Genomic DNA, 27,724 nt, shown 5'->3' with positions numbered 1-27,724 from the left:
CAATGACTTGCAAAGTGAAGGAGGTATCAGCAGAGCACACACGGAGCAGCTCCCATCTCATTACTGCCACACAGAGTCAGATAAGCAAAGAGGAGCCGGAGAGCAGCGACGATCCGGGCTCATAAAACCGTTCTCAGCAAATGGGAAATGTGTTTTTATTTTGGCAGCAGTCCCACTCCACGGAGCCCCTCGCTCCTACCTCAACCCACACCTCCATAGGGAAGCTGTGTTCAACTCGCACCAGCAAAAACACTTCTCTGCTCTTCAAGCATTTTGGTTGCAAACACGCGATTTCTGGTCAAAACTCGGCCAGGCTGAGTGCCAGCAAGAAGTTCAGGTCAGACATAGGGAGAATTTTCCTCCCAGAAAGAGCAGCCGGGTGCCACCCAGGGAGGTGGGTTTGGAGGGGGGAGCAGGGGGGCATCACCACCCTGGAGGCAATAAGGAATGTGAGATGTGGCACAGTGGGGATGGGGGGACATCTTGCGGGCGTTTTCCAACCTTGTTCAAGGCCAGGCTGGATGGGGCCCTGGGCAACCCGGGCTGCTGTGAAATGTGGAGGTTGGTGGCCCTGCCTGCAGTGGGGGGGTGAAGCTTCATGATCCTTGGGGTCATGAATTCAACCCAACCATTCTGTGATCCCAACCTCGGCCATTCTGTGACCCTGCGGAAGGATTCCCACAGTGCATTCAGTCCCTCTGGTTGGTGCCCAAGCCGTGGGCAATCTGCTCCCTTTAAGCCCAGGAGAACACGGCAGTCAGAAGCACCACAAAGCGCAGCCCATGGTGGTGCAGTTAAAGCAGACACCCTGATCCTACAGACAAACCCCCAGCAGGCCTCAATCAGACAGAAAACAGAGGCTGCGGATGCCCCGTCCATCCCTGGAGGTGTCCAAGGCCAGGTTGGATGGGGCCCTGGGCAGCCTGGGCTGCTGTGAAATGTGGAGGTTGGTGGCCCTGCCTATGGTGGGGTTTGGATGTTTGTAATCCTTGGGGTCCCTTCTCTAACCCAACCATTCTGTGATCCCAACCTCAGCCATTCTGTGACCCTATAGAAGGATTTCTGCAGTGCATTCAGTCCCTCCGGTCAGAACCCAAGCTTCAAGGAGGCTGGTGGTGGCCCTTCCTGTGGTGGGAGTTGGAGATTCGTGATCCTTGGGCTCCCTTCCAACCCAACCACTCTGTGATTCCAACTTCAGCCATCCTATGGGCTCCCTTCCTACCCAACCATCCTGTGATCCCAACCTCAGCCATTCTGTGGCCCTACAGAAGGATTCGTGATCCCGGAGCTCCCTTCCACCCCAACCATTCTGTGATTCTGTGACAACGCGCTCATCCCGCCCAGCACAACCCCAGCCCGGCCCGGGCCCCGGCACACCGCTATGCCCCCGAGGGAACGGCACGGACCGCTGACGAACGAGCTGTGGGGCCGCTTAACGGAGCGGATAACAGAGCGGATACCGGAGCCGCGCCTCCTCACCGGGCTCCAGCAGATCAGCGGGTCGGTCTCGGGATCCTCCACCAGCGTCCACAGCTTCGTCAGGAAGGCCGATACGTTGCTGCCGCCCGGGCCCGCGCCCGCCGCTGCCGCCGCGCCGGGACCTTCCATGGCCGCGGGGCTCCGGGACAGGGAGGAGAACGGCGGAAGGCTCAACGGCGCCGGCGGGGCCGGGCGGAGCGCTGAGCGGGGCGGGCGCCGGGGCCCTGCATGGCCGCCGCCATCTTGGGCCGCCTCCGGGACGAACCCCCCGCGCCGAGACGCGCTGCGCATGCGCGGCACCGCCCCAAACCCCGCCCTCTCCGCGGGGTGCATGCGCATTTCACGCACGGGGGCTTTAGGGATCCTACGAGCATGCGCGTCGCGAGCTTCAGCGGGAGCTCCGCCAAGCGGCGCATGCGGAGCTCCCGCTGAAGCTCGCGGCGCGCATGCGCCTCCCCGCGGAGTGACGCTTCCGTGCGCATGCGCCTCCCCCGCCTTCTCTCCGGAGGATCCTGACGCGCATGCGCGGCGTGCCTGGCTGCGACAGGAAAAGGGAAATCCGGAAATGAACCCGGCAGGGGGCGGGGCGTAACCTTTGACCCCGCGCACGCGGAGGACGGCGGCGGCAGCGGCGCACGCGGGACGCGGCCGTGGAGACCATGGAGCAGGTCGGGGCGGGTTGCCATGGTTACGGGGGTGGTGGGCTCGGGTCTTAGGCCTGGTTCCGGTTCTCGGCCTGGTTCCGGGTGCGGGCGCTGGTCCTGGGTTTGGGGTCCCGGGTTGTGCGCCTCGGGCCTGGTTCTGGACCTGGGGTTCCGCGTTTTGGTGCTACCTCTGTGTTGGGGGCCCAGGTTTTGGGTCTGGGAGTCTAAGCCCGGGTTCTGGATTTGGGCCTGGATTCTGGGCCAGAGGTTCCAAGGTCTGGGCCTGGGGTCTTGGGTCCGGTTCCGGCTCCCGGTACCACACTGACACCCCCCGGCCTCTCCTTGGGCAGCCCCTGGAGCTCGAGAGCGATGACGATCTCACAGACAGCGAGGAGAGCGTTTACTCGGGGCTGGAGGACTCTGGCAGCGACAGCACCAACAGCAGCGCCGGGGAGGAGGAGGATGAAGACGAGCGGGAGGAGCCTGGCAGCGGGGCAGCCCCCGAGGTAAGGAGCGGGGGTGGGGGGAAGCTACCTGGGTGGGGGCCACTGCTGGAGTGCTGCACCCGGCGCTGGGCTCCCAGTTCAGGGCAGACTGGGAAGTGCTGGGAGAGCCCAGCGGAGGGTGTGGGGATGGGGGGGCCTGGAGCCCCTCCTGGTGGGGATGGGCTGAGGACCCCGGGGCTGTGCAGCTGGGGGAGAGAAGGCTGAGAGGGGTGTGAGCAGCGCTGATGGGTATCTGGGGGGAGGAGGGGGCCGGGTGGGGCTGGAGGAGCTCCAGAGGTCCCTTCCATCCCCTGTGGTTCTGGGACTTTGGGATCCTTAAGGTCCCTTCCAACCACATCCGTTCTGCGATCCCCTTTGGAAGCTCTGCCCTTTGAACCCGCAGCTCTCTCCCTGGTCTGCAGCCTTGCTCTGTTTGGGTCCCGGGGCCCCCAGCCCCACACCAGGGGAGCTGGCCATCTCCTGGAGCAGCCCCCAGCCCCTCTCTGCCCCTTGCAGTGCAGCGGTGCTTCCCAAGGGGCAGCTGCCACAGGAGTTGTCCCTGCATGGAGCTGATGGCGCAGGGTCTGGTGCAGAGATGGGAAGGGCAGCTGGTGCCTTGGAAAGACCCTTGTTCCTCTCCAGGTGGAGTTAGGAGTGGGTTCCTCAGGGTTCTGGGTCCGTTTCTGCTGTTCTTCCAGTAAGGCTGACACAAAAAAGGGAGTTGCTGTAATATGGTATGGGTTGGATAGGAAAAGGGTCCTTAAAGATCATAGAGCAGCGCTGATGGGTATCTGGAGGGAGGGGGTAGGAGGAGGGGGCTGAACAACCGGATAAGGAGTGCTGGGCACAGACTGGAGCCCAGATCTGAACGTGAGGGAGAACTGTGCTGTGAGGATGGCCGAGCCCCTGCACAGAGCCCGGGGTGCTGGGGGAGTTGTCTTCTCCACAGAGATGTGAACACGTTTGGATCCTTTCTGGTACAACTGCTGGAGGGAAATGTTTCTGGGGGGGTTGACGTGGGGCAGGGCTCTGGAGGTCTCTTCCAGTCCCTACAGTTTGGTGGCTCTGTGCACGCTGATGTCAGCGTGTGCCCCTCCTGCTGCACAGAGCCCTGTGTTGGAGGTTTTTTTTCTTGTGGGTTCAGAGCAGGGAGGTTGGGGATGGAGCAGTGCCTTACCTGGCTTTCCTCCTGTGCAGCATCCAGAAGGGTTTCCCCCAGGAGGAAATGCCTCAAACCCATCAGTCTTGGAAAGGGTTACGTCTGCCTCTCATTTCTGCATTGGAAAAAGAAACGTGGCTTTCAGGAGTCCCCTTTCCAGTGCAGATCTAAGAGAAGCTCGGTCAGCTCACGTCCTTTCTTCTGCAGTCCTGCTCAGTGGTAGAGCCTCTGTCTGCACCTCTGTCCTCCCAGGCGCTGCTCCCTGTTGCACTCTGACAGGCCCTGCAGTGAGCTGCACCCTGCAGCTGCTTTGCCTCCCTTTGAAGCCTTCGCATGGCTCCATAAGTAAGCGGGTTGTGGACCACTGCCTTGTCACGTTAGACACCTCTGCAGTCCAGTTTTTCACAGCAACTCGATGATTGTGGGACCAAATCCAAATTTTTCATTGCATTGGAAATGCTTGGGAGCTTCAGGAGAGCACGGCTCTCTGCTGCTCCACTGGCATGTTTGGAAAAGGTTGAGTGCCTTAGGGTGAGAGCAGGGAGAATTGGCTTCTGGCTGGAAAACGCTGTGCCTGCAGGTGTTGGAGAGCGGCTTATTTGCTTTGGCTGGATGTCTTCAGAGCTTGGATGTTTCTCTGGCTGCAGTGCCGTGGCTCAGGAGGCTGTGTGTGCTGCATAGGCTGGACACTGAGGGTGTCACTTCACAGTGCCACAGGGCTGTGGGTCCTTTGGTGCTGAGCTCAGTGCCAGGCTCTGGCTGTGGCACATCAGGGTTGTGCCACTCCTCCCGTTGCTGCTGCCTGGGTCTGGATGTGCTGCAGGAGGGACATGGGACGGCAGAGGGGTTGAGGCTGAGGCTGCCGCACTCCGTCCATCCCACGGCTCCCAGCTGGGGTCAGAGACCCCCAAGAGCAGCCCCCAGCCCCTACCTGCTCCCTGTGCCAGCTCCAGCCTGTGCTGTCCTCCTGTCCTGTGCAGAGGGGCAGCATCCCCTCTCTTCTCCTGCTGGTGATGCTCTGTTGCAACCAAGACCATCATCGGCACCATTTGCTCGAGGGCCCATCTCTGCCTCGTGTCCCATTTGGTGCCCACCGGGACCCCTGGGTCCCAAACTCATCACCGAGCTGCAGGCAGCAGCAGAGCTGATGAACAGTGGGGTTGAACTGGAGCTAATGAACCTTGTGTGGCAGCTGCGTCCCTGTGTGCGTTGGGATTGTACACAGATGTAATCCGGAGCAAAGAGCAGTGGGTCTCAGCTCTATGCTGAATACTTTCTGACTATAACGATAAAGAAACCTTAGAAACCCCTTTAGAGGTTAGCAATAGGCAGCGACACCCCAATAATCGTGGGCTGTGTGTCCAGCAAGGTGCTGGACATGGAGCTCAGGGAGCATTCCCAGGCTGCTCCATCCGGAGGCACTGGACCACGTGCAGGAGAGCAGAACGTGTGAGCCAAACTCTTGGGACAGGACAGGAGGCTTTGCTGCTGTGCCCGAGGAACCTGGAGAGCGTCAGGGAGTTGCGTTGGGGAGAAGGGAAGCAGGCAAATGAGAGCAGACAGATCCATGGGGCTGCCAGAGCTCTGCGGTGCGTTCCTGGTGGAACTCTGGGGGCTGTGGCTGCCGCACCGCTCTGCCTGAGGGCTCCAGCTCCAGCATTGCAGCTGCTGAGCTGCTGTGTGCCCTGCGTGGAAGCTGAGGTCTGGGGAGTGTCATGGGGTCGGCACTGAGCTGATGCTCTATGGGGCTCTGGCTTTAAGGTTTTCTTGCTCCAACTGCAGCTCTGCAAAGGGAGGAATCCTTCAGCAAATGAACTCTTCAGCCTGCTTTCAACTGCCGGGGTTCACCCCAGGGCACAGGGATTGGAGCCAGGCAGCCTCGGGGCTGCTGAAGAGGAAAGCACTGATTGTCACAACACTGGGACTCATCAGGAGGAAATGGAATCCCACAGGATCAGCCCAATATCGACACAGTCCTGAGAGTGAGGGAGGCAGGGAACGTGGGGCTGAGTGGCACTCAGTAGTGGCAAACCAATATTGGGCTGTCCCTGTGGGGTCCTGCAGGAGCTGGGGCAGCTCCGCAGCTCTCCTGATCAATGCTGGCCTCGTTACCCTCTCTGCTTTAAATCTAGGCATGGATTTCTGGCTTCCCACCTTCCTTAATGCATCCCTTTGCAGTGAGCCCCACGTCTCTGTATCTGACTGTGCCAAGCTGAGCATTTATCACCTCCCTACAGCTCACAAACCCTTTTGCTTGGGGCAGTTCCATGCTGGACTCTGCTCCCCATCCCTCTCACCTCCATCCTTGCTGTGGCAGCCCTGGTCTGCACATTCCCATCCCCACAGTGCTGGGGACAGCGGGATCTTTCCCTTCCTACTGGGAGACCACAGGCGAGGAGCTCCGATGTCTTCTGTAGAGCTGCAAGGAGGCGGCAGGTTGTGCCTCTCACAGAACCCTAGAATGACCTGGGTTGCACAGGAGCACAATGCTCATCTGGTTCCAACCCCCTGCTATGTGCAGGTCACCAACCAGCAGCCCAGGCTGTCCAGAGCCACATCCAGCCTGGCCTCCAATGCCTGCAGGGATGGGGCGTCCACAGCCTCCTTGGGCAACCTGTGCCAGTGCCTCATCACCCTGTGCGTGAAAAACTTCTACCTCATATCCAACCCAAACCTCCCTTGGCTCACTTTAAAACCATTCCCCTTGTCCTGTTGTGTATCGGTCTGCCTCTCAGTGACCTTTGATTTGGGGAGAACAGAGGCTCCCTGGCTGGGCCAAAAATGTGTTTTGCTGAAGAGGAAATGCAGCGTTTGGGGCGGTGCTGGAGCTGCGAAGCGCTGAGCAGGGTTTCTCTTTGTGGAAGTGTACAGGGAGAGGTGGCAGCTTTGGTGGCACCGATTTATCTGGCTGCAGACTGGAAGAGATCTGGGACAGCTGAGCCTTCCTCAGTTCTGTTTCGCATTGTGGAAGGGCTGTGGTTCCTCAGGGTGTTTCCTTTTTCCGGTGGTGCTGAGGTATAAACCACAGTTCTGACTCCCATCTGTGCATTTGCCTCTGCAGCTCAGCACATGATGCACTTACTGTAGATGCATAGCATGCTTGGGTTGGAAGAGTCCTTAGGGATCACAGAACTGTGGGTTGGGTAGGGTTGGAAGGGTCCTTAAAGGTGATAGAATCATGGGTTGAGTTGGGTTGGGTAGGGTTGGGATGGTTCTTGAAGATCATAGAGCTATGGGATGGATTGGCTTGGGTTAGAAGGGTCTTGAAAGGTCGTAGGACCATGGAATGGTTGGGTTGGGTTGGGTAGGATTGGAGGGGTCCTTAAAAGTGATAGAATCATGGGTTAAGTTGGGTTGGGTAGGGTTGGAAGGGTCCTTAAAGGTGATAGAATCATGGGTTGAGTTGGGTTGGGTAGGGTTGGAAGGGTCCTTAAAGGTGATAGAATCATGGGTTGGGTAGGGTTGGAAGGGTCCTTAAAGGTGATAGAATCATGGGTTGAGTTGGGTTGGGTAGGGTTGGAAGGGTCCTTAAAAGTGATAGAATCATGGGTTGAGTTGGGTTGGGTAGGGTTGGAGGGGTCCTTAAAGATCATAGAGCTATGGGATGGGATGGGATGGGATGGGCTGCGTTGGCAGGGTCTTGAAAGGTCATAGAAAGGTCAAAGGTTGGGTTGGAAGGGTCCTTAAGAATCACAGAGCCATGGAATCGTTGGACTGGAAGAGTCCTTAAAGACTACAGAACCACAGAATGATTGGGTTTGAAGGGACCCCCCAGCCCTGCCGTGGGCTGGCTGCCCCCCAGCTCAGGCTGCCCAGGTCCCACCCCCAGCCTGGGGCACCTCCAGGGTTGGGGCACCCACAGCTCCGGGCAGCAGTGCTGGGGCTGCACCGCCTCTGGGTGAAGGATTTCCCCACGTCTGACCCCAACCTGCCCTCTGTTGGGTTGAAGCCATTCCCCTGTGTTGTGCTGCTCTCTGCCCGTGCTCTTCTCTTTGTCGGCCGTGATTCAGTTGGTCTCTGGGCTGTACAGACACGCTGCTGCCTCATCAGCTGTCCTCCGCAGGACCCTCACGTCCTTCCCTCAGGGCTGCTCTCCATCAGCCCCACTCTGTGCCCAAATCTGGCATTTCCTTGAACCCAGCACCGCCTATTTGGCCTTATTGAACCTCGCTGTGTTCCTGTGAGCCCCCTCCTCACCTCGCCAGTCCCCTCTGGATGCCATCCTTCCCTTCTATTGAATCAACCGCAGCGCTCAGCTTGGGGCTCACCGGCAAACTGCACCAATATTGCCCCCTGCCCGTGTCCAATGTCACACCTCTGGGAATGGTGACACCCCCACGTCCCTGGGCAGCATCCCAGCCCAATGGGATGCAGCTCTGTGCCCCATCCCTGAGCCGTGGCTGTGCCGTGGCGCTGGGGGAGCATTTGGGGTTTATTTTGTTGGCTTTGGCAGCGGGTCCGTCCTGCTTGCTGCCCTCTGGTGGAACGATCTCAGCTGCAGGGATCTGGAAGCAAACCGGGGGGGAGCAGAGAGGAGTGCGGTGTGCCTGGAGCAAATGGAGCGTGTCTGCGCTCCTCCCGAGCCCTTCCATCCGCTTCAGATGGACTTTTGGGGTCAAAATAGTGAGGCTTTGTCGTTTCCCAGGTATCAGCTGTAGCACAGTGCTGGGAACGGAGCTCCTTCCAGGGCTGCGGGCCGCTTCTGCCTTTGTGCCGTACTCAGGGGGTCTTTCTGTGCCCACCCTGATGGCAGAGTGGGGCAGAGCTGTTGGGCACAGCTCTGTGCCTGGGGGCCCCCACGGAACCGCGGCGCATTGCGGTGAGGGAGAGAGGGGGAAGGAGAGAGGGAGAGATGGAAACTAGCGGCCAAAGCCACTGCAGCGCCAAACGCCTGGAAAAAAACTTATCTCCAATCTCCCTTTTTATTTTTTTATTTTTATTTTTTTTAAATTTTTTAATAAAGCCCTTTGTTTTTGCAGTAATCTCATCCTCTTGCCGGGCCGGGATTTTCCAGGCGCTCTCCCACCCCTCTCCCCGCGCACAGCAGAAGGTGATCGCACACTGCGCGGACTTTACGGCTCCCACGAGGGACGTTGCCGGGGCTGCTTTTGCGATTATTGCACTGAATCCTCCCGTAAACCCGATCTCACCAGGGTCCCCGTCCCCCCCCCCAACCCCCCGCCCCATCGATGGGGGAGCGAATCTCTTTTCCAGGGAAGGAGCTGCCGGCTCCTCGCACCCACGCGGCGCTCGGGGCCGTCCCAGCGCTGCAGGGAAAGGTTCTCCGTGCCGTGGCCTTGAGCTCCGTGCTGCTGCCAGAGGTGTTCTGCCCAGTGCGGGTGCTGGAGGGGAGAAGACATGGAGAAGGGAAAAGAGATGGAGAAAAAAATGGAGGTTGGAAAAGAAGTGGAGTGCGCTCGGGGCAGAGCAGCTGCTTGTGGTGCCTGGAGTGAGGTTGGTTTCATGCTGCCGGAGGTGTTCTGCCCAGTGCGGGTGCTGGAGGGGAGAAGAAATGGAGAAGGGAAAAGAAATGAAGAAAAAAGCAGGATGGAAAAGAAGTGGAGTGGCCTCGGGGCAGAGCAGCCACTCGCAGTGCCCAGTGCCCGGGGTGAGGCTGGTTTCGTGCTGCCCCGTTGCTGCCCTCAGTCCATCGAGGCCTCTGTGATTTTGGGTTGGCAGCTGAGATCGCTGTGTGCTCCGCTGAGCCCCAGTGATTTGTGCACCCATCTCCAGCGCTCTGTGTGAGCTAGAGCCTTGGCAGAGCCCATCTGTAGGAAAGGACCTGTGTGTGGGGCAGGGCGAGGCGGCCCTTGTGCTGATCCAGTGAGCCCTGCACTTGTGCTGCCAGGTGGGGAGAGGTTCTGCTGGCTCTGTGTGTACCTGGGATCGTAGACTCGTCATCGAATCGTGGAATGGTTTGGGTTGGAAGGGATCTTTCAGACCGTCTATTTCCACCCACCCCTGCTGTAGCCAGGGACACTGCCCACCAGACCAGGTTGCTCACAGTCCCATCCAGCCTGCAATACCTCCATGGTGGGATCCACAGCTTCTCTGGGCAACCTGCTCCAGTATCTCACCGGCTTCACAGTAAAGAATTCCTTCCTAAGAAGATCTGTCCTAAGCCACGGGGAGCAGTCGGAGCAGTGCAGGGTAGGGCTGGCGGGCGCCTGGTGGAGTTCAGGGGCAGCACATCCCACACTGGGCTCAGAACTGACCTGAGTGGGGTTCAGTTCACGGGAGCAGCTCAGGAGAGGTGGACTGGGGGGCTGCAGGTGTCCACAGCCACACCGACCTCGTGTTGGGCACAGCAAGAGCCTGCCTGCCAACAGGGATGAGAGTGGCACCTCAGTGCACCATCCGTGCTCTGGGTCCATTTGAGGACCCGGTTTGGTGCAGGGACAGAGGGCACAAGGGCTGAGCTGGCAGGAAAAAGCAGCCAGGCTGTTGTCCTGCCTAGGGACAGGGGGCAGAGCAAAAGGGGAATCCCTGGATGGAGGTGAGGAAGGAGCTCTTGTCCTGGTGGATTTCTGCGATGGCACCCAGGCAGCGATGAGGTCTCCATCCACGGAGAAATGGGAAATGCATCACCAAACGCAGTGCTCAGCGCCCTGATGGAGCCTGGAAGCTGGCTTTACTGGAGCAGAGACCTCCAGAAACCCTTCCCAGCATCTGTTTTTCCACAGTCTGCATTTGCAGAGCTTCCATGCACTCGTACCTCACAGCACCTCGCAGCACCTCACCCTTGGCCCTCCGCACACCTTGCAGGGCGTTGCGTCCGCGCTCTTCCCACAGTTCAGGGCTGTTTCCCCCCAGGTTCATCGGGTGGCACCAAGCTCATGTGAGCAGAGAGGGGCTGTGCAGAGCTCTGAGATCTGCTCTGGGCATAGCCAGGCTGGGGAAGCAGCCGAGACAGGAAAGGCTGTGAGCACAGTGAGTGGGAATGCGGTGCTGTGAGCTGAGCAGCTGTCAGAGCGCGGCTCGGCAGCCCGTCCTCAGACGGGGGCTGATGGACTTTCTGTCTTCGTGGTCCCAGATGAGCAGAAGTGCGCGGCGCTTAATGAGCCCTTTCTTTCCTTCCTTCCTTCCCTGTAATGCGCCGTCCCCGAGGAGCCGTGAGCGCTGCGCGGCGCGAACCCAAAAGCACAAAGGTTCACGTGGCGGGCCCTTGCTGAGCTGCTTTCTTCTCTTTCAGGTCAAAGGGGCTCCCAGGAAGAGCAAAGCCCTGGGGGCTGATCCCCCTCCAAAGGATGGCGAGGGGCTGAGTGTTCCGGATGAGTACGTGGAAGACAGCTCGGATGAGGAGGTAGGACCGCCTGCCAACTTGTGGATACAACATAGGGCTGGTGGATTTCTTGCTGCGTCGTCTTCCATGCAAACCCAGAGGGAGGGACGTTGGGTCAAAGAGCGCTGGGTGTGACGGGGGCTGCCCACCCTGCAGCTCGCTGCTGGCACCCAGCGGGGCCGGGGGGGGGCTGATGGTGGAGCGCAGCGCTCGTGGTGCCTGGCGCGGGAGGTTGGAAACTGCTTGTGCAAGAGGCAGCAGGATCCGGGCCGCAGAATGCTCCTTGGCTTGGCTCGTTCCAGACCAACTTCATTGCCTTTCTTAATCGTCTGCTAAATCAATTAACGCCGTTGGCGCAAATCAGCTGCTCCTGCAGAGCCCTGGGGTCGGGATGGGGTGAGCGCCAAGCGCGCAGGGGCGTTCGGTCTGGCCCTATTGCCGGGCTCTGGGTTCACTGGAAGGTGCTGGGACAGGTTTGTGGGGGCAGCTTGAGGGCCGTTGGTGAGCTTTGAGGGCACGGTGTGCTATATTGGGGCGCAGCGTGCTATATTGGGGCGCAGCGTGCTACACTGGGGCATTCGGAGGCTTCAAAACCCCATTTTGAGGATTAATGACCTATTTTGAGAGATCGTGGGCCCATTTTAAGAACTCATATCCCATTGGCAGGTGTTGGACTTGATGATCCTAATGGGTCCCTTCCAAGTTGGGACACATTCCCTGATTCTGTGGTGCGGTATACCGGGGCGCAGTGTGGTATATGGGGGCATTTTGAGGGCTCAGAACCCCATTTTGAGGGCTTATGGCCCTTTTTTGAAGGATCACAGTCCTACTTTGAGAACTCCTGGCCCCATTGCCAGGAGATGAACTTCATGATCCTTACAGGTCCCATGCAAGTCGGGATATATTCTGTGATATGGTATATCGGGACATGGTGTGGTATACTGGGGCATGGTCTGGTATGTTGGAACATGGCGTAATGTTTTGGGACATTTTGAGGGTTCATAACCCCATTTTGAGGGCTTATGGCCCTAATTTGGGGGGATCACGGCCCCATCTTAAGTCCTACCACTATTGCCAGCAGTTGAACTCAATGATCCTTATGGGTCCATTCCAAGTCGGGATACATTCCCTGATTCTGTGGCACAGTATATCGGGGCATGGTAAGGTATATTGCAGAATGGCGTGGTAGGTCGGGCTGTGGTGTTGTACATCAGGGCATTTTGAGGGCTCAGAATCCTATTTTGAGGTCTTATGGCCCTATTTTGAGAGTGCACAGTCCCATTTCGAGTATTCCTAGCCCAATTGCCAGGAGTGGACTTGATGATCCTTACAGATCTCTTCCAAGCTGGGATACGTTCTGTGATTCTGTGGCACGGCGTATTGCAGAACTGTGCGTTGTATCGTGGCGTGGCGCGGTGTATGAAGGCACGGTGTGGTGCAGCGGGGCATTGAGCGCCAGCACAGCGGCTCCTGGGCCCTGCAGCCAGTGAAGGGCCTCAGCCCTGGCTCTGGAGACACGAGGGGGGCCTGGAGCACACCGTGCCCCGGGGCTGGACGCTGGAGGCCCACCTGGGTTGGCGCTGGAGCTGCCGGCAGCCCCCGGGTCTGGAATAGAGATTTAGAGAGAGGGGAAATATATGACTATAGAAAACATACACTTGTGTAATGTCTCCAGCATAACCCAGGAAAAAAAACCCTTTCATGCAGGAATCCGAGGTCTCCCCCCTCCCCAGCCGGTCCCGGTGCAGGGCCCCCGTGGGGGGAGCGCTGATTCAGAACCTGTTGACATCAGAGCAGCTTCCAGTGGCTTTGTTCCTGCTCCCCGCTCCCAGCCCCCTGCCCTCTGCGATTGTATTTATCTCTCCTCCAGAAGATCCCCGGTGCTGCTGCTGCTTCCTGTGGCCGCTTTGCGCTCATCGCCCCACGCTGCCCCGGCTTCGTCCCTCCGTGCTGCAGCAGGGGCCGTTATCTTCCGTTTCTCCTTATCTTTTCTTCATTGAGACCCCCAGCTTCTGTTCCATAGCGTCGCTTCTAATGAATGTGTGAGATCATCCTTATTAATGAGCGGCCTCATCCTCCTCAAAGGACCGCGGTGCTCTCAACAGAGATACTGGAGGTTGCACGCAGCCCCGAGGGCCCTGCGGATGGGGCTCAGCCCATCGCACCCGCAGCCACTGGGAGCAAACAGTGAATGAACGGGATGCACCGGGGGGCTCCCATCCCACACCCACCCCTGTGCAGCCCTCGGGAAAGCATGGCAACGAGTGTTGATGTGGGCACGGCGCCATCCGTCCCTGCAGCTGCACTGGGACAGCGGGCCATCCCTCCCCATTTGCCCCCCACGGAGCTGCGGGAGCGGTGTCCCCATCCATCGCCCCCAGCACCGGGTGCCCAGGGACACCACACACCAAGTCGAGGTAGAGGTGGCCCTGCTGCACCTTGTCACCTGCAGGTGGCTGCCCGACACCAGGCGATGCTACGGCACCGCTCTCCCCCCGTGGGGCTGCCGCCGTCCGACCCATCGCTGTGCCCACAGCCGACCCCACAAGCAGCACGGGTGGGAAAACATCCCACGGTGCCCCCGGAGCGCCCGGAGCCATGCCGCTGTCACTCAGCGCCTGCGCGGGGGCTCCGAGCTCCTTAATAAAGAGTAATGGCCCCGCGCTGCCCCGCGCTCCCGCTCGCTTGGCAGCTCCTCCTGGCTGCGTGCCCGGCCGCTGTGCCGTGAGCTCCGAGCAGAGACACAACAAAACCCCGGCGGTTTCCTGGCCGGGTGCGCAGCCCGCGGTGCCTGCGGGGCTCCCGGTGGCACAGCAGTGCGTGTGCCCGCGGTGCCGGCGCTCCCCCCGGCGCTCGGCACGGAGATGAATGGCCGCGAGCTGCCGCGGCTGTCAGGGCCTCGCTGGGAGGAAGCAGTTTGGGGCTTTTGTTTGGTTCTGTTTCCTCCCACAATGACTATTCCATATGTCAGTGGATAATGAATGAAGGAGCGCTGAGTGCTCCTCGGAGCGCGGCGGCCGTTCCAAGCCCACTTCCCTCCTCCGCAGCGCAGCTGAGCCGGGCGGGGGGCGAGCGCTGGCCGGGCGCAGGGAGCTCTTCTTTCAGTAGCTGATTAGCCAAGAGAGAAAAGTGCTGCAGAATGTGCTGCTGGCAGACGGCTCCTTCACTCATCACTCTGTGTGTGTGTGTGTGTGTGTGCGCGGCCCTGCGTGCGCTTCCTGACCTGCCTGGCTCTGCCTGATCTCCGTGCTCCCCCGCGAGCGTGCCTGGCCAGCGAGCGTGTGCTCAGACCCTGGAACGGTGAGGGAGGAGTGGGCAGTGCCATGCTGGAGCTCATGGACAGTCAGTGCCGTGCCAGAACTCGTGGGCAGTGCTGTACCGGAGCTTGTGCGCCGTGCCGTGCCAAAGCTCTGGAGATGGGCGAGGAGGGGCCCTGTGGGCAGTGCTGTGCTGTGCTGGAGTTTGCAAGCAGTGCTGTGCGGTGCCAAAGCTCCAGAGCCAGGAAAGGAGGGACCCAGCAGATGGCTGTGCTGTGCCAAAGCTCATGGGCAGTGCTGTGCCGTGCCAGAGCTCTGCAGATGGACAAGGAGGGGCCCTGTGAGCAGTGCCGTGCTGTGCCAAAACTCTGCAGCCATGCAAGGAGAGATTCTGTGTGTGGCTGTGCTGTACAGAGGCTCACGGGCAATGCCATGCTCTACTGAAGCTCCAGAGCCAGATGAGGAGACACTCAACAGTCAGTGCCGTGCCAAAGCTCACAGCAGCCCTGTGGTGGCACTGGGGGAACCTCCTGATTCCCAAACCAGCTCTGCTGCTCAATTCCACACTTCTTACGCCCAACATTTTTCCGAGGGGGAAGTGCCTCTCAGTGTTGCTGCGTCCCTTCCAAAAAGCTCCGCTTCCCATTGCTGGGAGCAGCGCACACTGCAGTTGGGTTGCGCACTGGGGAGGGACCGTGGCACGGAGCTTTGAGTGCTTGCCTGCACCGAAGGATGTGGCTCAGGGCTCCTCAGTGCCTCCTGTCCCCTTGAGCACAAACAATTCCTGGGAAGGCATGAGCTGCCACACACGACATCAGGAAGGAGCTGAAAGATGGACGCGGGGAGGAAAGCGGTGCGTTGCAGCTCCAGCCCACCGCTGAGGTCCTCCAGCTGCAGTGCCATGCCCCATTTCCACAATTCCGTTTTGGAACAGCGAAGGGAGAGCGAAAGGAGCTGCAGAGATGGATGGAGGGGATAATTGGAGGCCTGGGGGGAGCGTGCAGACGAGGAGATGTGAGAAGGGGAGATTTCTGTCGGCTGGAGGCAAAGCGGAGTCGGGAGGACACTAACAGGATGCAGGAGGAAGCACGGGGATATTTGACGAGATGAAACGGCGTCAGGTTGAAATGGAAATGAAATGGGAGGAGAGGGACGCGCTCGCTGTGCGGCCGTATTGTCCTGCACGGCACGGGGCAGTGCATCACAGCACCACCAGAGGCTGCACAGACGTCTGGGTCTGCACACAGTGATGCCAATAATAACGGGAACGTCGGGAGCTGCGGTGCTCCAGGCTGAGATCGATGCTATGGGACCTCAAGGATCCACGATGGTCCCTGAGCCGCACGCACCAGGAACGCTCTGCTATGTGCTGGGTGGTTGTAGAATCATTGAGGATGGATAAGATCTCCAAGATCCCCCAGTCCAACCCCAACCCATCTCCACCATGACCCTAAACAGAACCATAGAGTCTTTGTCACAGCATTAATCACGACAGTCATTAGGGTTGGAAGAAACCTCCAAGATCTCCTAGTCCAACCCCAATCCATCTTCACCATGACCCTAAATAGAACCACAGGGTCATTAACGTTGGAAGAGACCTCCAAGACCCACCAGTCCAACCCAACCCTTCCCACCATGCCCACTGACCGTGTCCTCCCCCAAGTGCCACGTCTCCACTGTCCTGTAACTCCAGAGATGGGGACTCCCCCTCCACCACCCTGGGCAGTGGGAAGGGGCCTTGGAGCTGTTTTGTTGTCCCGTCTTGTTGTCAGCAAAGGGTGGGGAGCTCTGCTTTCAGCACATCCCACCCCATCTTCCACCACACATCAACCACCAAAGGTCTTAGATTCATAGAACCATGGAGTGGGTTGGGTTGGAAGGGTCCTTAATGAGCGCAGAACCATGGAGTGGGTTGGATTGGAAGGGTCCTCAAAGAGCACAGAACCATGGAATGGGTTGGGTTGGAAGGGTCCTCAAAGCCCATCCATCTCCAACCCACTCCTCAGCCCACCCAGGTCTCTCTAGATGCCATCCCTTCCTTCTGTTGGATCTGGAGGCCGTCAGCAAACCGCTGGCACTCCCAATCCCACCGCCGGTGCCTTCGGTGAAGAAGAGCCCTTCTCCATTGACCGTGGCCATGGGGTTTCCTGTGGGTTCCTCGGTGAGGAGCATCGCGTGGGCTCCTGTGGGAGCTCGGCTGCCACTCACTGATGGTTAAACAGGCTGAGAGGAGCCAGAGGAACACGACGCATGGCTCAGGGCCTGTGCTGCGCATCTCCCCCCTTCCCCCATAGACTGGGGATGGTTTCGGCACCAGCTCCGGCGCTTGGGGCCGCCGTGGGAAGCCGGGCTGGCGCAGCACCGGGAGCTCACAGCTGTGCAGCTCGGGCACTCGTTGGGGCTCCTGGCGCTCCAGGACGGAAAGTTTCCACGCTCAGCACGTCGGAGCTGGGACCCAGCAGCCCCTTCCCCACAGCACCGGGCGTCCCTGACCCCGTGCAGCTCCGTGCCCGGCAATGAGGGGCGGCTGCGGTGCTGCCGGGGGATTCTCTGCGGTGGGGACAGGGAGGGCTGGAGCTGGGGGGAGCGGGGGAGAGCCGGTGATTAACTGGTGCTGATACAGCCGTGAAAAAGGAGCTCCATTACTCTGTCTCTTGGCTGCCCCAGAGCTGATATTTAAAGCCGTTTGTAAAGCGGCTCAGTTGGGGCAGGAAAGGCTTTTTCCTTCTGGAAGGAATGACATCACCGAATACATTTAACCGATCAGGTCTCTGACCCAAGGAGAGCGAGAAACCCACAACAACTTGCGGCTGATGAGTGGAAACTTTTCCTTCTTTCTTTCTTTCTTTTTTTCTTTTCTTTTCTTCTTTTTTTTTTTGTTTTTTTTTTTTTCCATTTACTTTCCCCCTCTGCGTGCCGGCTCTACGCGGCTCGGCTCCATGGGCTGCACTCCAGGATCCGCTCTGATTCCTCCGGCCCCGCTGCACCCGGGGGGGGGGGGGGGGGCAGGGAGCAGCCCGCAAGTGCAGGGCAGGTTAATTCAGACAGCCACATTAATTCAGAGCCACGTTAATTCAGAGAGCCGCATTAATTCGGAGAGCCGCATTAATTCAGAGAGCTGCAGCACAGCTGGGTTGGAGGGGATCTTAAAGATCACAGAAGTGTGGAACAGTCGGGTTGGAAGGGTCCTTAAAGATCGTAGAGCCGTGAAGGTCCTGAAAGATCATAGCGCTGTGGGATGGTTGGGTTGGAGGGGCTCTTAATGGTCACGGAACCGGGAACGGTTGGGTCGGAAGGGTCTGCTGCAGTGGGCTGTGTGCCCCCCACCAGCTCAGGCTGCCCAGGGCCCCATCCACAGCCTCAGAACGCCTCCAGGGATGGGGCTCTGTGCCAGTGCCACCGCCGCCACCACCGGTTCCCATTGCCTTGTCCCTCATTCCGCCTCGTCCCATGGCCGTGCCGACCCGGCTCGCTTCCCGGTGTGGATGGCGGAGCGCAACCACTCCTCCCACCCCCGCGGCTGGAGCTGCTCCATCCCTGCTGGCAGAGCTGGGGCTGCGGGATGCCAGGGCTGCCAGCGAAACTCCCCTCGCACTGCAACCTCTGCAGCAGTGCTGCACTGCAGCATCCGGGCAGCACACACAGGTGGGACAGAGGTGGCTGCATGCAGGTGTAGCCGTGGCGCAGGGAACGGAGCGACCCCAGAGCTGAATGGCAGGCGGCTGCTCCGGCATCCCTCCGCTCCCAACACGCTTCCCAACAGCCTTGCTTGCTGGGCAAGCACCCTTGCTGCTTGCCCAGCACCCATGCAGCTGTTCTGCACTCCTGCACCGTTTTGCACCCATGCGTTGGCACAAACCTGCACGCGCAGCGCTGTGCGTGGCTCTGATCGCTGCAGGAGCTGCTTGGGAAGCTCCTGGCTGTACTGCAGTGACAGCCGTGTGCTCGGCAGCTCTGTGCACGGGGATGGCTTTCTGGAAAGCAGCGTTCGATCCCGGACGTAGAGTCAGCACTGCTGGGATTCCTTGGTGCAGGGAATACGGCGCTCTCTGCTCCTTGGGAATAGGGCAAAGTGGGAAGATGCCTTTCCTGTGCAGAGCCCACTGCTTGTTTTGCTGGAGGAGCAGCCGGTGGGAGCAGGCGGTGTCACAGTGCTGTGTCTGAGGGCTCTGTGTGCTGGCACTCACCCCGCGATGGGTGATGCTAAAGAAGGGAGGGAGGGCTCAGTGGGCAGCTGTGGCTTAGAGTGTCAGCATCTGTGCCTGGGCTGGGGCAGAGCTGTGCTGGCAGTGATGTTGGGCGCAGTGCCCTGAGTGGTGCAGTGCCGTGTGTGTGGTCAGTGCCCCATGGATGTGATGCCATGTGTGATGGCAGGGCCACATGTGATGCAGTGCCATGGACATTGCAGTGCCTTTAGCAATGCAGTGCCATGTATGTGTGGTGCAGTGTGCAATGGATGTGGTGCCATGCACGATGCAGTGCCATGCATGTTGCAGGGCTGAGCACGATGCAGTGCCCTGAGTGATGCAGTGCCATGCATGATGCAGGGCTGAGCACGATGCAGTGCCCTGAGTGATGCAGTGCCATGCATGATGCAGTACCATGCACGATGCAATGCCCTGAGCAATGCAGTGCCATGCATGATGCAGTACCATGCACGATGCAGTGCCCTGAGTGATGCAGTGCCATGCATGATCAGTACCATGCACGATGCAGTGCCCTGAGTGATGCAGTGCCCAACACGATGCAATGACCTGAGTGATGCGACGTCCTGAGTGATGCAGTGCCCAAACGAATGCAGTGCCCCCTCCAATAGAGTGCCTGATGGATGCAGTGCCATGCACAGGGTGCTGCAGTGCTCAGTGCAACGCCATGTGTGATGGACTGCCATGCTCAGTGCAGTGCCTCTCTCATTGCAGTGCCTCTCTCAATGCAGTGCCCTTCTCATTGCAGTGCCCTTCTCAATGCAGTGCCCTTCTCATTGCAGTGCCTCTCTCATTGCAGTGCCCTTCTCCTTGCAGTGCCTTTCTCAATGCAGTGCCCTTCTCAGTGCAGTGCCGTTCTCATTGCAGTGCCCTTCTCAATGCAGTGCCCTTCTCAATGCAGTGCCTTTCTCAATGCAGTGCCCTTCTCAGTGCAGTGCCGTTCTCATTGCAGTGCCCTTCTCAATGCAGTGCCCTTCTCATTGCAGTGCCCTTCTCATTGCAGTGCCCTTCTCCTTGCAGTGCCCTTCTCAATGCAGTGCCCTTCTCATTGCAGTGCCCTTCTCCTTGCAGTGCCATGTTCAGTGCAGTGCCCTTCTCAATGCAGTGCCCTTCTCATTGCAGTGCCCTTCTCAATGCAGTGCCATGCTCAATGCAGTGCCCTTCTCATTGCAGTGCCTCTCTCATTGCAGTGCCCTTCTCATTGCAGTGCCATGTTCAGTGCAGTGCCCTTCTCATTGCAGTGCCCTTCTCAATGCAGTGCCCTTCTCAATGCAGTGCCGTGCTCATTGCAGTGCCCTTCTCAATGCAGTGCCCTTCTCATTGCAGTGCCTTTCTCAATGCAGTGCCCTTCTCAATGCAGTGCCATGCTCAATGCAGTGCCCTTCTCAATGCAGTGCCCTTCTCAATGCAGTGCCATGCTCATTGCAGTGCCCTTCTCAATGCAGTGCCCTTCTCATTGCAGTGCCCTTCTCATTGCAGTGCCCTTCTCAATGCAGTGCCCTTCTCTATGCAGTGCCCTTCTCAATGCAGTGCCATGCTCATTGCAGTGCCCTTCTCATTGCAGTGCCCTTCTCTATGCAGTGCCCTTCTCATTGCAGTGCCTTTCTCAATGCAGTGCCCTTCTCATTGCAGTGCCCTTCTCAATGCAGTGCCCTTCTCAGTGCAGTGCCATGCTCATTGCAGTGCCCTTCTCATTGCAGTGCCCTTCTCAATGCAGTGCCCTTCTCATTGCAGTGCCCTTCTCAATGCAGTGCCCTTCTCATTGCAGTGCCCTTCTCATTGCAGTGCCATGCTCAGTGCAGTGCCCTTCTCATTGCAGTGCCCTTCTCAATGCAGTGCCCTTCTCATTGCAGTGCCATGCTCATTGCAGTGCCATGCTCATTGCAGTGCCCTTCTCAATGCAGTGCCCTTCTCATTGCAGTGCCCTTCTCTATGCAGTGCCCTTCTCATTGCAGTGCCCTTCTCATTGCAGTGCCTTTCTCAATGCAGTGCCCTTCTCTATGCAGTGCCCTTCTCAATGCAGTGCCATGCTCATTGCAGTGCCCTTCTCAATGCAGTGCCCTTCTCATTGCAGTGCCCTTCTCATTGCAGTGCCATGCTCAGTGCAGTGCCCTTCTCATTGCAGTGCCCTTCTCAATGCAGTGCCCTTCTCATTGCAGTGCCCTTCTCCTTGCAGTGCCATGCTCATTGCAGTGCCCTTCTCATTGCAGTGCCCTTCTCAATGCAGCGGCCGGCGCCAGCCTGCTGTCCTGGACCCGTTCCCCCCATGCTGCTCACAGCTCTCTCGCAGCCTGGCCCCGCTCAGGGATTTTGTTTTCATCCCTCCCGATCCAGTAGCACAACTTGTCCAAAAAAACACCGCTCCACTTTACTTCAATTCCTGGAAAAACTCTGGAACAAAATAATCAAGCCCTTTGCAAAGCTCTGGAAGATAGCGAGCGGACTCGTCACCGCCAGCACAGACGAGTCTGTCAAAACAACCCGGCGTCCCTCTGCACCAGGAGAAGGGGCTGAGAGGGTGGTGGGTGGCAGTGCTGCCCAGGGGCTGCAGGAGGAGCCCAGGAGGAGCCCAGCACATGGGTGCACGGCTGGCTGCTCCGGGGGCATCGGCCCGTGGGGTTTGTGGTTGGGGTGGATGGGTGCAGCTCGTGCTGCAGCAGGGTCTGCACTTGTCCTGCACCTGGGCTTCCCTGCAAAGAGGGGGGGAGATGTGCTGAGTAAATGAGCGTAGAGTCATGGAATCCTTAAAGACCGTGGAGCCATGGAATGGTTGGGTTGGAATGGCCCTGGGAGATCACAGAGCCGTGGGAGGGTTGGGGTGAAAGGATCCTTAAAGATTGTAGAGCGTTGGGAGGGTCCTTAAAGATCATAGGGCCATGGGATGGTTGGGTTGGGAGGGTCCTTAAAGATCACAGAATGTGGAATGTTTGAGTTGGAAGGATCCTTACAGGTCATAGAGGCATGAAATGGTTCAGTTAAAGGTCCTTAAAGGTCACGGAGCCATGAAAGGGTTGGGTTGGAAGAGTCCTTAAGGATCATAAAGCCACAGAAGAGTTGGGTTGTAAGGCTCCTTAAAGGTCATAGAGCTGTGGAACGGGTTGGAAACGTCTTGCTGAGCTTTTGGGAGCCACAGGGCAGCCCTTGAGCTGCTGTGTGAATCCCAACGTGCTGCAGGGATTGCCCTGCGCATCCCCTGTCTGTGGGGTGGGCAGAGCCAGAGGAGGCAGCTTGGGCTCCTGTGATCATATAACTGTAGAATCATTAAGATCAGAAAAGGCCTCCAAGATCCCCCAGTCCAACCCCATCCCATCCCCACCATGACCCTAAACTGAACCATAGAGTCGTTCAGGTTGGAAAAGACCTCCAAGATCCTGCGGTCCAACCCCCGCCCACCCCCCACCACGTCCCCAGGTGCCACATCTGCACCATTCCTGAACACCTGTGGGGATGGGGACCCCCACCCCCCCAGGGCAGCCTGATCCCATCCACGACCGCTCATCTGGAGAACATTTTCCCTACTATCCAACCTGAGGCCATCTCCTCTTGTCCCAGCCTCTTGACCTCAGCTTGCAGCAGCCCCTTTGGGGTCCCCGTAAGGAACCAGATGCCGCTGGCCTTCTTGCAACCTGTGTGCCCTGCCGTGCACTCAGCACTGCTTTGGATGACCAAAACCCACACGTTCATCTTTTGCCTCTCCTCATCGCTGCGCCAGCTTTCCCTTGGTCTTATTCAGCCTCATTTGGGTTTTTTCCCCCTTCAGCCAGGCTGAGAGCCCGTTTCAGCCGTGGCCGTGCCCCATCGCCTTCCCAGGGGCTCCGGGTCTCCTTGCACCCGACAGGACCGGGACCCCCAGCGCCGCGGTAGCGGCACGGCGATCGGAAGCCGCGGCCGATGCCGGCGTTCCCCCCAGGCTCGGCTGTAACCGGAGAGCGCGCGGGGCGGCCGCCGAGCGCCTGTTTGCGCGTCCGGGAACCACGCGTCGCTTTGCGCGGCGGCCAAGCGCCGCTAATGGCTTCTGTCGGCTACCGGAGCTCCGGCTGCCAAAGCCTCGGCCTTTCTCGGCCCCTCTCTCCCCGCATCCCCCGCGTCCCGGCCCAGCTGCGCGCCGTGCTCTGGCAGCGGGCTCCTCTCGTGTTTCCTCGGCCCCGCGGCGATCCCTCTTTGTTTGGAGCCTCTCCGCTCTCCGGCTTGAAAATCGCTCACGGCTGCGGCTCCCGCAGGCGCTCCTCGTGCCCCCCGGCCCCACAGCCCCCCGTCCTGGGGCGGCAGCCGGCCCCTCGTCCCTTCCCACGCGCCTGGAAGCCCCGTCTCGTTCCTCTCCCGGCGTCGGGTTTTCCCACCGCCTCGGGTTTTCCCATTACAGCGCTGCGCACGTGGGTGACGGAGCGGGGAGCGAGCGCCGCACGTGTCCTCCTGCGAGGGTCGGGGCGAGGAGGGAGGCTGGGAGCACTTGTTGTGACCATCGATGCTCCAAGGAGTGACCCAGGGGTCGTTAAAGCCGTGCTTGCTTTGTGCTTTGTGGCCAGCATTCCTGGGATGCTGCAGGAAGGGGGGTCCTGCAGGACTGGAGTGCTGCGTCCAGGGCTGGAGCCCCCAGGACAGGGAACTGTTGGAGAGGGTGCAGAGGAGCCACAAAGATGAGCAGGGGGCTGCAGCACCTCCACTGCAAAGACAGGCTGAGGGAGCTGGGCTCGTTCAGCATGGAGGAGAGAAGCTGCGGGGTGACCTCAGTGCAGCCTGCAGTGCCTAAAGGGAGCCTGCAGACAGGAGGGGAGTCAGCTCTTGGGAAGGGGAGATGACAGCAGGACAGGGAATGGTTTGAAGCTGAGGGAGGGCAGATGGAGGTTGGATGTCAGGGGAAGTTCTGTGCTGTGAGAACGGTGAGGGGCTGGAACAGCTGCCCAGAGAGGCTGCAGATGCCCCGTCCACCCCTGGAGGTGTTCAAGGCCAGGTTGGATGGGGCCCTGGGCAGCCTGAGCTGCTGTGAAATGTGGAGGTTGGTGGCTTTGCATGCAGTGGGGGGTTGGAGCTCCGTGATCCTTGAGGTCCCTTCCAACCCTGGCCATGCTGTGATTCTGTCCTCAGCATCTTCCTACCCCACGAGCAGCTGTGTGAAAGTGCTGCAAAGTGTGGAGCCCCCAGCCCTGGGTGCAGCTCCAGCATTGCCCTCCCCGGGGCAGCACAGAGGGGAGGAGAGCATCCTTTTCCCTGCAGGTCTCACTCCATGCAGTGCATCTCAGGGACCCATTGGCCCTCTTGGCTGCCAGGGCACACTGCTGGCTTGTGGTCAACCATCAGTCAGCTGTCATCCAACCATTGGTCAGCCAGGACACCGTTGGCCTTCTTGGCTCACGGTCAACCCTTGGTCAACCATTGCTCACCAGTATCCCCAGGTCCTTCTCTGCAGATCTCCTTTCCAGCAGCTGGTGCTCCCCAAATGGCAAATCTTTTGTCGGTAAGCTGGGGGAGGAGAGTTGCCAGCTGCCTGTGTCCCACCTCTCTGGGTCACAGTAGCCAAAGATGTGGGGTAAATTGCTGTACAGCTGTGATGCTTTCAGCAGATGCTTTTTCTCTCTCTGGTCCCGCTGAGGCAGGTTGCTCCACACACTTGTCCTTCCTCCTCTGGGCAGCTGTTGGGTCTGTTCAGCAGCGGCTGTAGCCCAGTGAATTGCTGCATTGCGATGCACTGGGCTCACAACCCATGCCGTGGCTTTGTGATCTGTAAGGACCCTTCCAACCTGACCTATCCCATGGTTCTGTGATCTGTAAAGACCCTTCCAAGCCAGCAGAACTCATTTTGTAGTGATGTTTAAGGACTTTTCCAAGCCAACCCAAACCAACCCATCTCATCCCATGGCTCTGTGATCTGTAAGGACCCTTCCAACCCAGCTGTCCCATGGCCCTATGATCTGCAAGGACCCTTCCAACCCAGCCATCCCATGGCTCTGTGATCTGTAAGGACCCTTTCAACCCATCCATCCCATGGCTCTATGATCTGTAAGGACCCTTTCAACCCATCCATCCCATGGCTCTATGATCTGCAAGGACCCTTCCAACCCAGCCATCCCATGGCTCTATGATCTGTAAGGACCCTTCCAACACAACCATCTCATGGCCCTATGATCTGTAAGGACCCATCCAACCCAGCCATCCCATGGCCCTATGATCTGTAAGGACCCTTCCAACACAACCATCTCATGGCCCTATGATCTGTAAGGACCCATCCAACCCAGCCATCCCATGGCCCTATGATCTGTAAGGACCCATCCAACCCAGCCATCCCATGGCCCTATGATCTGTAAGGACCCTCCCAATCCAAACGTTTCATGGACCTTTGATCTTTTAGGACCTTCCCAATCCAACCCATCCCAGGGTTCTTTAATCTCTAAGGACCCTCCCAATCCAACCCAACCACCCCATGGCTCTGTGATCTTTAAGGACCCTTCCAACCCAACCACCCCCTGTCTCTGTGATCTACAAGGTGCTACTCTCGGGGCCGGCTGCACCACGCATCGCTGCCCCCCTGCCTCCCCCTTCTCTCCCTCCGCCACCGGCAGGAAATCTCTCTTTAATGGGCTATGGAGGGGAGCGGGCCGTGTTTTGCTAAGGAGGAATGTTGACATGGAAGCCTCTGCTCTTTCTTCCTGGCAGGTCCCCGGCCGGATCGCGTGCTGCTCGCGCCGATCCTTCCCCGCGCCGGGACGAGGAGGGGGGCCGGGGCCTGCAGGTGCGACGCGAGGTGGGGGCTCCCCCCCGGACCCACCGCTTTCATCCCCACTCCGCTCCCAGATGGCTGCGAGAAGGGAGGGGAGGGGTCCCCGGGGGGGGCACGATTAAAGCCATCTGCGGGACGGGGCCGCGCTCTCCCCTCCCCACCGACCTCGGGGCTAATGGGGAAGGGGGAACCCATCGGTCCCGGTGGGAAACGCAATCTGGAAGCGGGGGGGAGAGCGGTGGGAAGGGGCCACGCTCCCCCCCGGCCCCTTCCCCCTCACCGTGCCTGGGCCGGCGCCGAGGCGGGGGGGTGAGGGGCTGCGCTCTGCCTTTACATCTCGTAACCTTTAACGAGCGGGGCCTGCTCTGCTCCGAGCGAGCCCTGGGCGGCCGCGTTACGCTTGGCTATGGGGAGGGGACCGGCACAGCTCCGACACCGCGGCACCGCAGGGCTCCTGGTGCCAGCTGAGCCCCACGCCTCGGGGTCCCGCTGCTCTCTGTAGGGTTTCTGTTCGCCCCAGTGTGAATGGCATGGAGCTGGGACCTCTCCGGAGCCGCAGTCTCCCAATGCTCCTGGAGCTCCTGGAGCCTCAGTCTCCCAATCCCCATCCCTGGAGGTGTTCAAGGCCGGGTTGGATGGGGCCCTGGGCGGCCTGGTCTGCTATGAAATGTGGAGGTTGGTGGCCCTGCCTGTGGTGGGGGGTTGGAGCTTCGTGATTCTTGAGGTCCCTTCCAACCCGGGCCATTCTATCATCTGCAGTGCGCAGCAGCAGTGCGGGGCACAGCGCCCAGGGAGGGAGGAATGCTGTGTCACTGCTCCCCCCCCAGGAGCAGCTCTCAAGGTGTTCAGAATGGAAAAGTCCGAGCACGGTCAGAGCAGCGCAGAGGGGGGGGATTGCCAAAATTAACAGTTGATTCGGGTTTGTGGGAGCGGGAGCCAAAACGCAAGGAATCTTGGAGTCTGAGTGGGAAACTTTTTCTGTGGGCAGTAAATCAGCACGGAAAGATCGGAGGTGGGGAGGAGTAGGGGGGGGAAGGGATGGAGCTGCCTGGGGGGGTCAGAGCCTGCATTCCCTCTGCGCCCACCCTGTGAGCTTCCCCCGAAGCCCTAAAGCCATGATGGGGTGTGGAGCAGACGTTGGATGTGCCTCTGCTGTCACCATGGGCCGTGTTCACTCTGGAACCTAGTGATGACCTCCATTAGCAGTGCTGTTCAGTGAACCTGGGGGAGGTCAGTGGGGCTGTGGCTCTTCTGGATCCCGTGTCCTGATTGCTCTCAGTGTCTTCTGGGTGCAAACCCTTCGATGTCCCCGAGCATCCTGCACAGGAGCTCGGCATTTCCTCGCATCCAGGTGGAATTTTGCACATCTTCCTGGTGCCCTCCACCTCCTGCCTTTCAGTCCCTGAGTATTGTACAGGGAAATCCCGGCTCTGTGCCCCCTGCTCTGCTCGCAGTGGGGTAGGACTGGACCACATCCACCACCACACTGTGTCATCCATCCATCTGTCCGTCCGTCCGTCCATGCCATCCAGCAAAGCCGCACATCGCCGTCCTCACCGCCCTCCTTGCTATGGAGCTCACAACCCCAGGAACCACTCCCAGCACCAAAGTGGGACACCGTCCCCAGCAAAGGGAAACTGAGGCAGGTGGCTGCTCACCCCAGGGGGGTCCCAGCCCCTCTCCCAGCCCCACGGAACCACCCAGGATTGCATCCCCCCCTTTCCCCCCCCCAACTCCCAGCAGCGGGCACTGCCCACCGCCTTTGGATGGGGCTCCAATTGGAGCTGACGTCCCTCTATTTGTCAGAGATAAAAAATAGCAGAGGGGGGAATGGAAAGACAGGAGGCACAGGAAAGCGGTTTGGTAGTTAAGAGACAGAGGAGCAGAATTAACGTGCGGAGGGGGATTTGGAGCGAACACTGCACGCATTGTAATCCGATAGGGGCAGGGGAAAAAAGAGAGACCGGGAGAGAGCGGCTGACCCCGAATCCCCGGGGGGGGACGCGGGGAGAGCAGCAACGAGGAGAGAGTGAAGGATTCCAGAGGTGGACCGGCTTCCTCTTCCCCCAGACAGACACAGGGGAGACGGGCAGCGCGCCAGCGCGTACCTGCGCTTCCAATCCGGCCCCGCAGCTGCGGCCTTGGGGGGGGGGAAAGGGGGGAGTTGTGGGGTAGGGGGGACCGGGGGCTGCCAGGGATACGGGGACGCAGATGGAGATGCGGAGTGGCAGAGTCTGTGCTGTGCCAGGGGTCCCTGCTGCTCTGGGGGGGGGGGAGGGGGGGGGGGTTCAGCAGCACCTGTCCCAGTGGGGGATCCCTGTGATTCTGGGGGGGTCAGCAGCACCTGCCCCAATAGGGGATCCTCGTTCCCCTGCGGAGGTCAGCAGCACCTGCCTCAGTGAGGGATCCCCATTCCTCTGGGGGGTGGTTCAGCAGCACCTGCCCCAATGGGGGGTCCTGGTTCCCCTGGGGAGGTCAGCAGCACCTGCCCCAATGGG

At 59.4% G+C, this 27,724-nt stretch overlaps 2 protein-coding genes across 2 annotated transcripts in view; one reads left to right on the top strand and one right to left on the bottom strand.

Annotated features, from left to right (window-relative positions):
* The window catches only part of HSF1 (heat shock transcription factor 1), a gene marked incomplete at both ends in the record, with an annotated part of 74,543 nt that extends 72,935 nt beyond the window's left edge, over positions 1-1,608 (bottom strand). Inside the window, one exon of the mRNA XM_079533377.1 lies at positions 1,480-1,608. Coding sequence (XP_079389503.1) covers positions 1,480-1,608 — 129 coding nt within the window. The remainder of the gene's footprint in view (positions 1-1,479) is intronic.
* Positions 1,609-2,163: 555 nt separating this feature from the next.
* Positions 2,164-27,724, top strand: part of BOP1 (BOP1 ribosomal biogenesis factor) — a gene marked incomplete at both ends in the record, with an annotated part of 49,130 nt that continues 23,569 nt past the window's right edge. Inside the window, 3 exons of the mRNA XM_079533376.1 lie at positions 2,164-2,225; positions 2,389-2,629; positions 10,960-11,070. Coding sequence (XP_079389502.1) covers positions 2,164-2,225; positions 2,389-2,629; positions 10,960-11,070 — 414 coding nt within the window. The remainder of the gene's footprint in view (positions 2,226-2,388; positions 2,630-10,959; positions 11,071-27,724) is intronic.

This window comes from Tetrao urogallus (assembly GCF_951394365.1).
Source record: "Tetrao urogallus genome assembly, chromosome: 3".
In the NCBI taxonomy this organism is placed as follows: Eukaryota; Metazoa; Chordata; class Aves; order Galliformes; family Phasianidae; genus Tetrao; species Tetrao urogallus.
The sequence above is the reverse complement of the archived record's forward strand: the minus strand, read 5'-3'. Positions and strand labels throughout refer to the sequence as shown.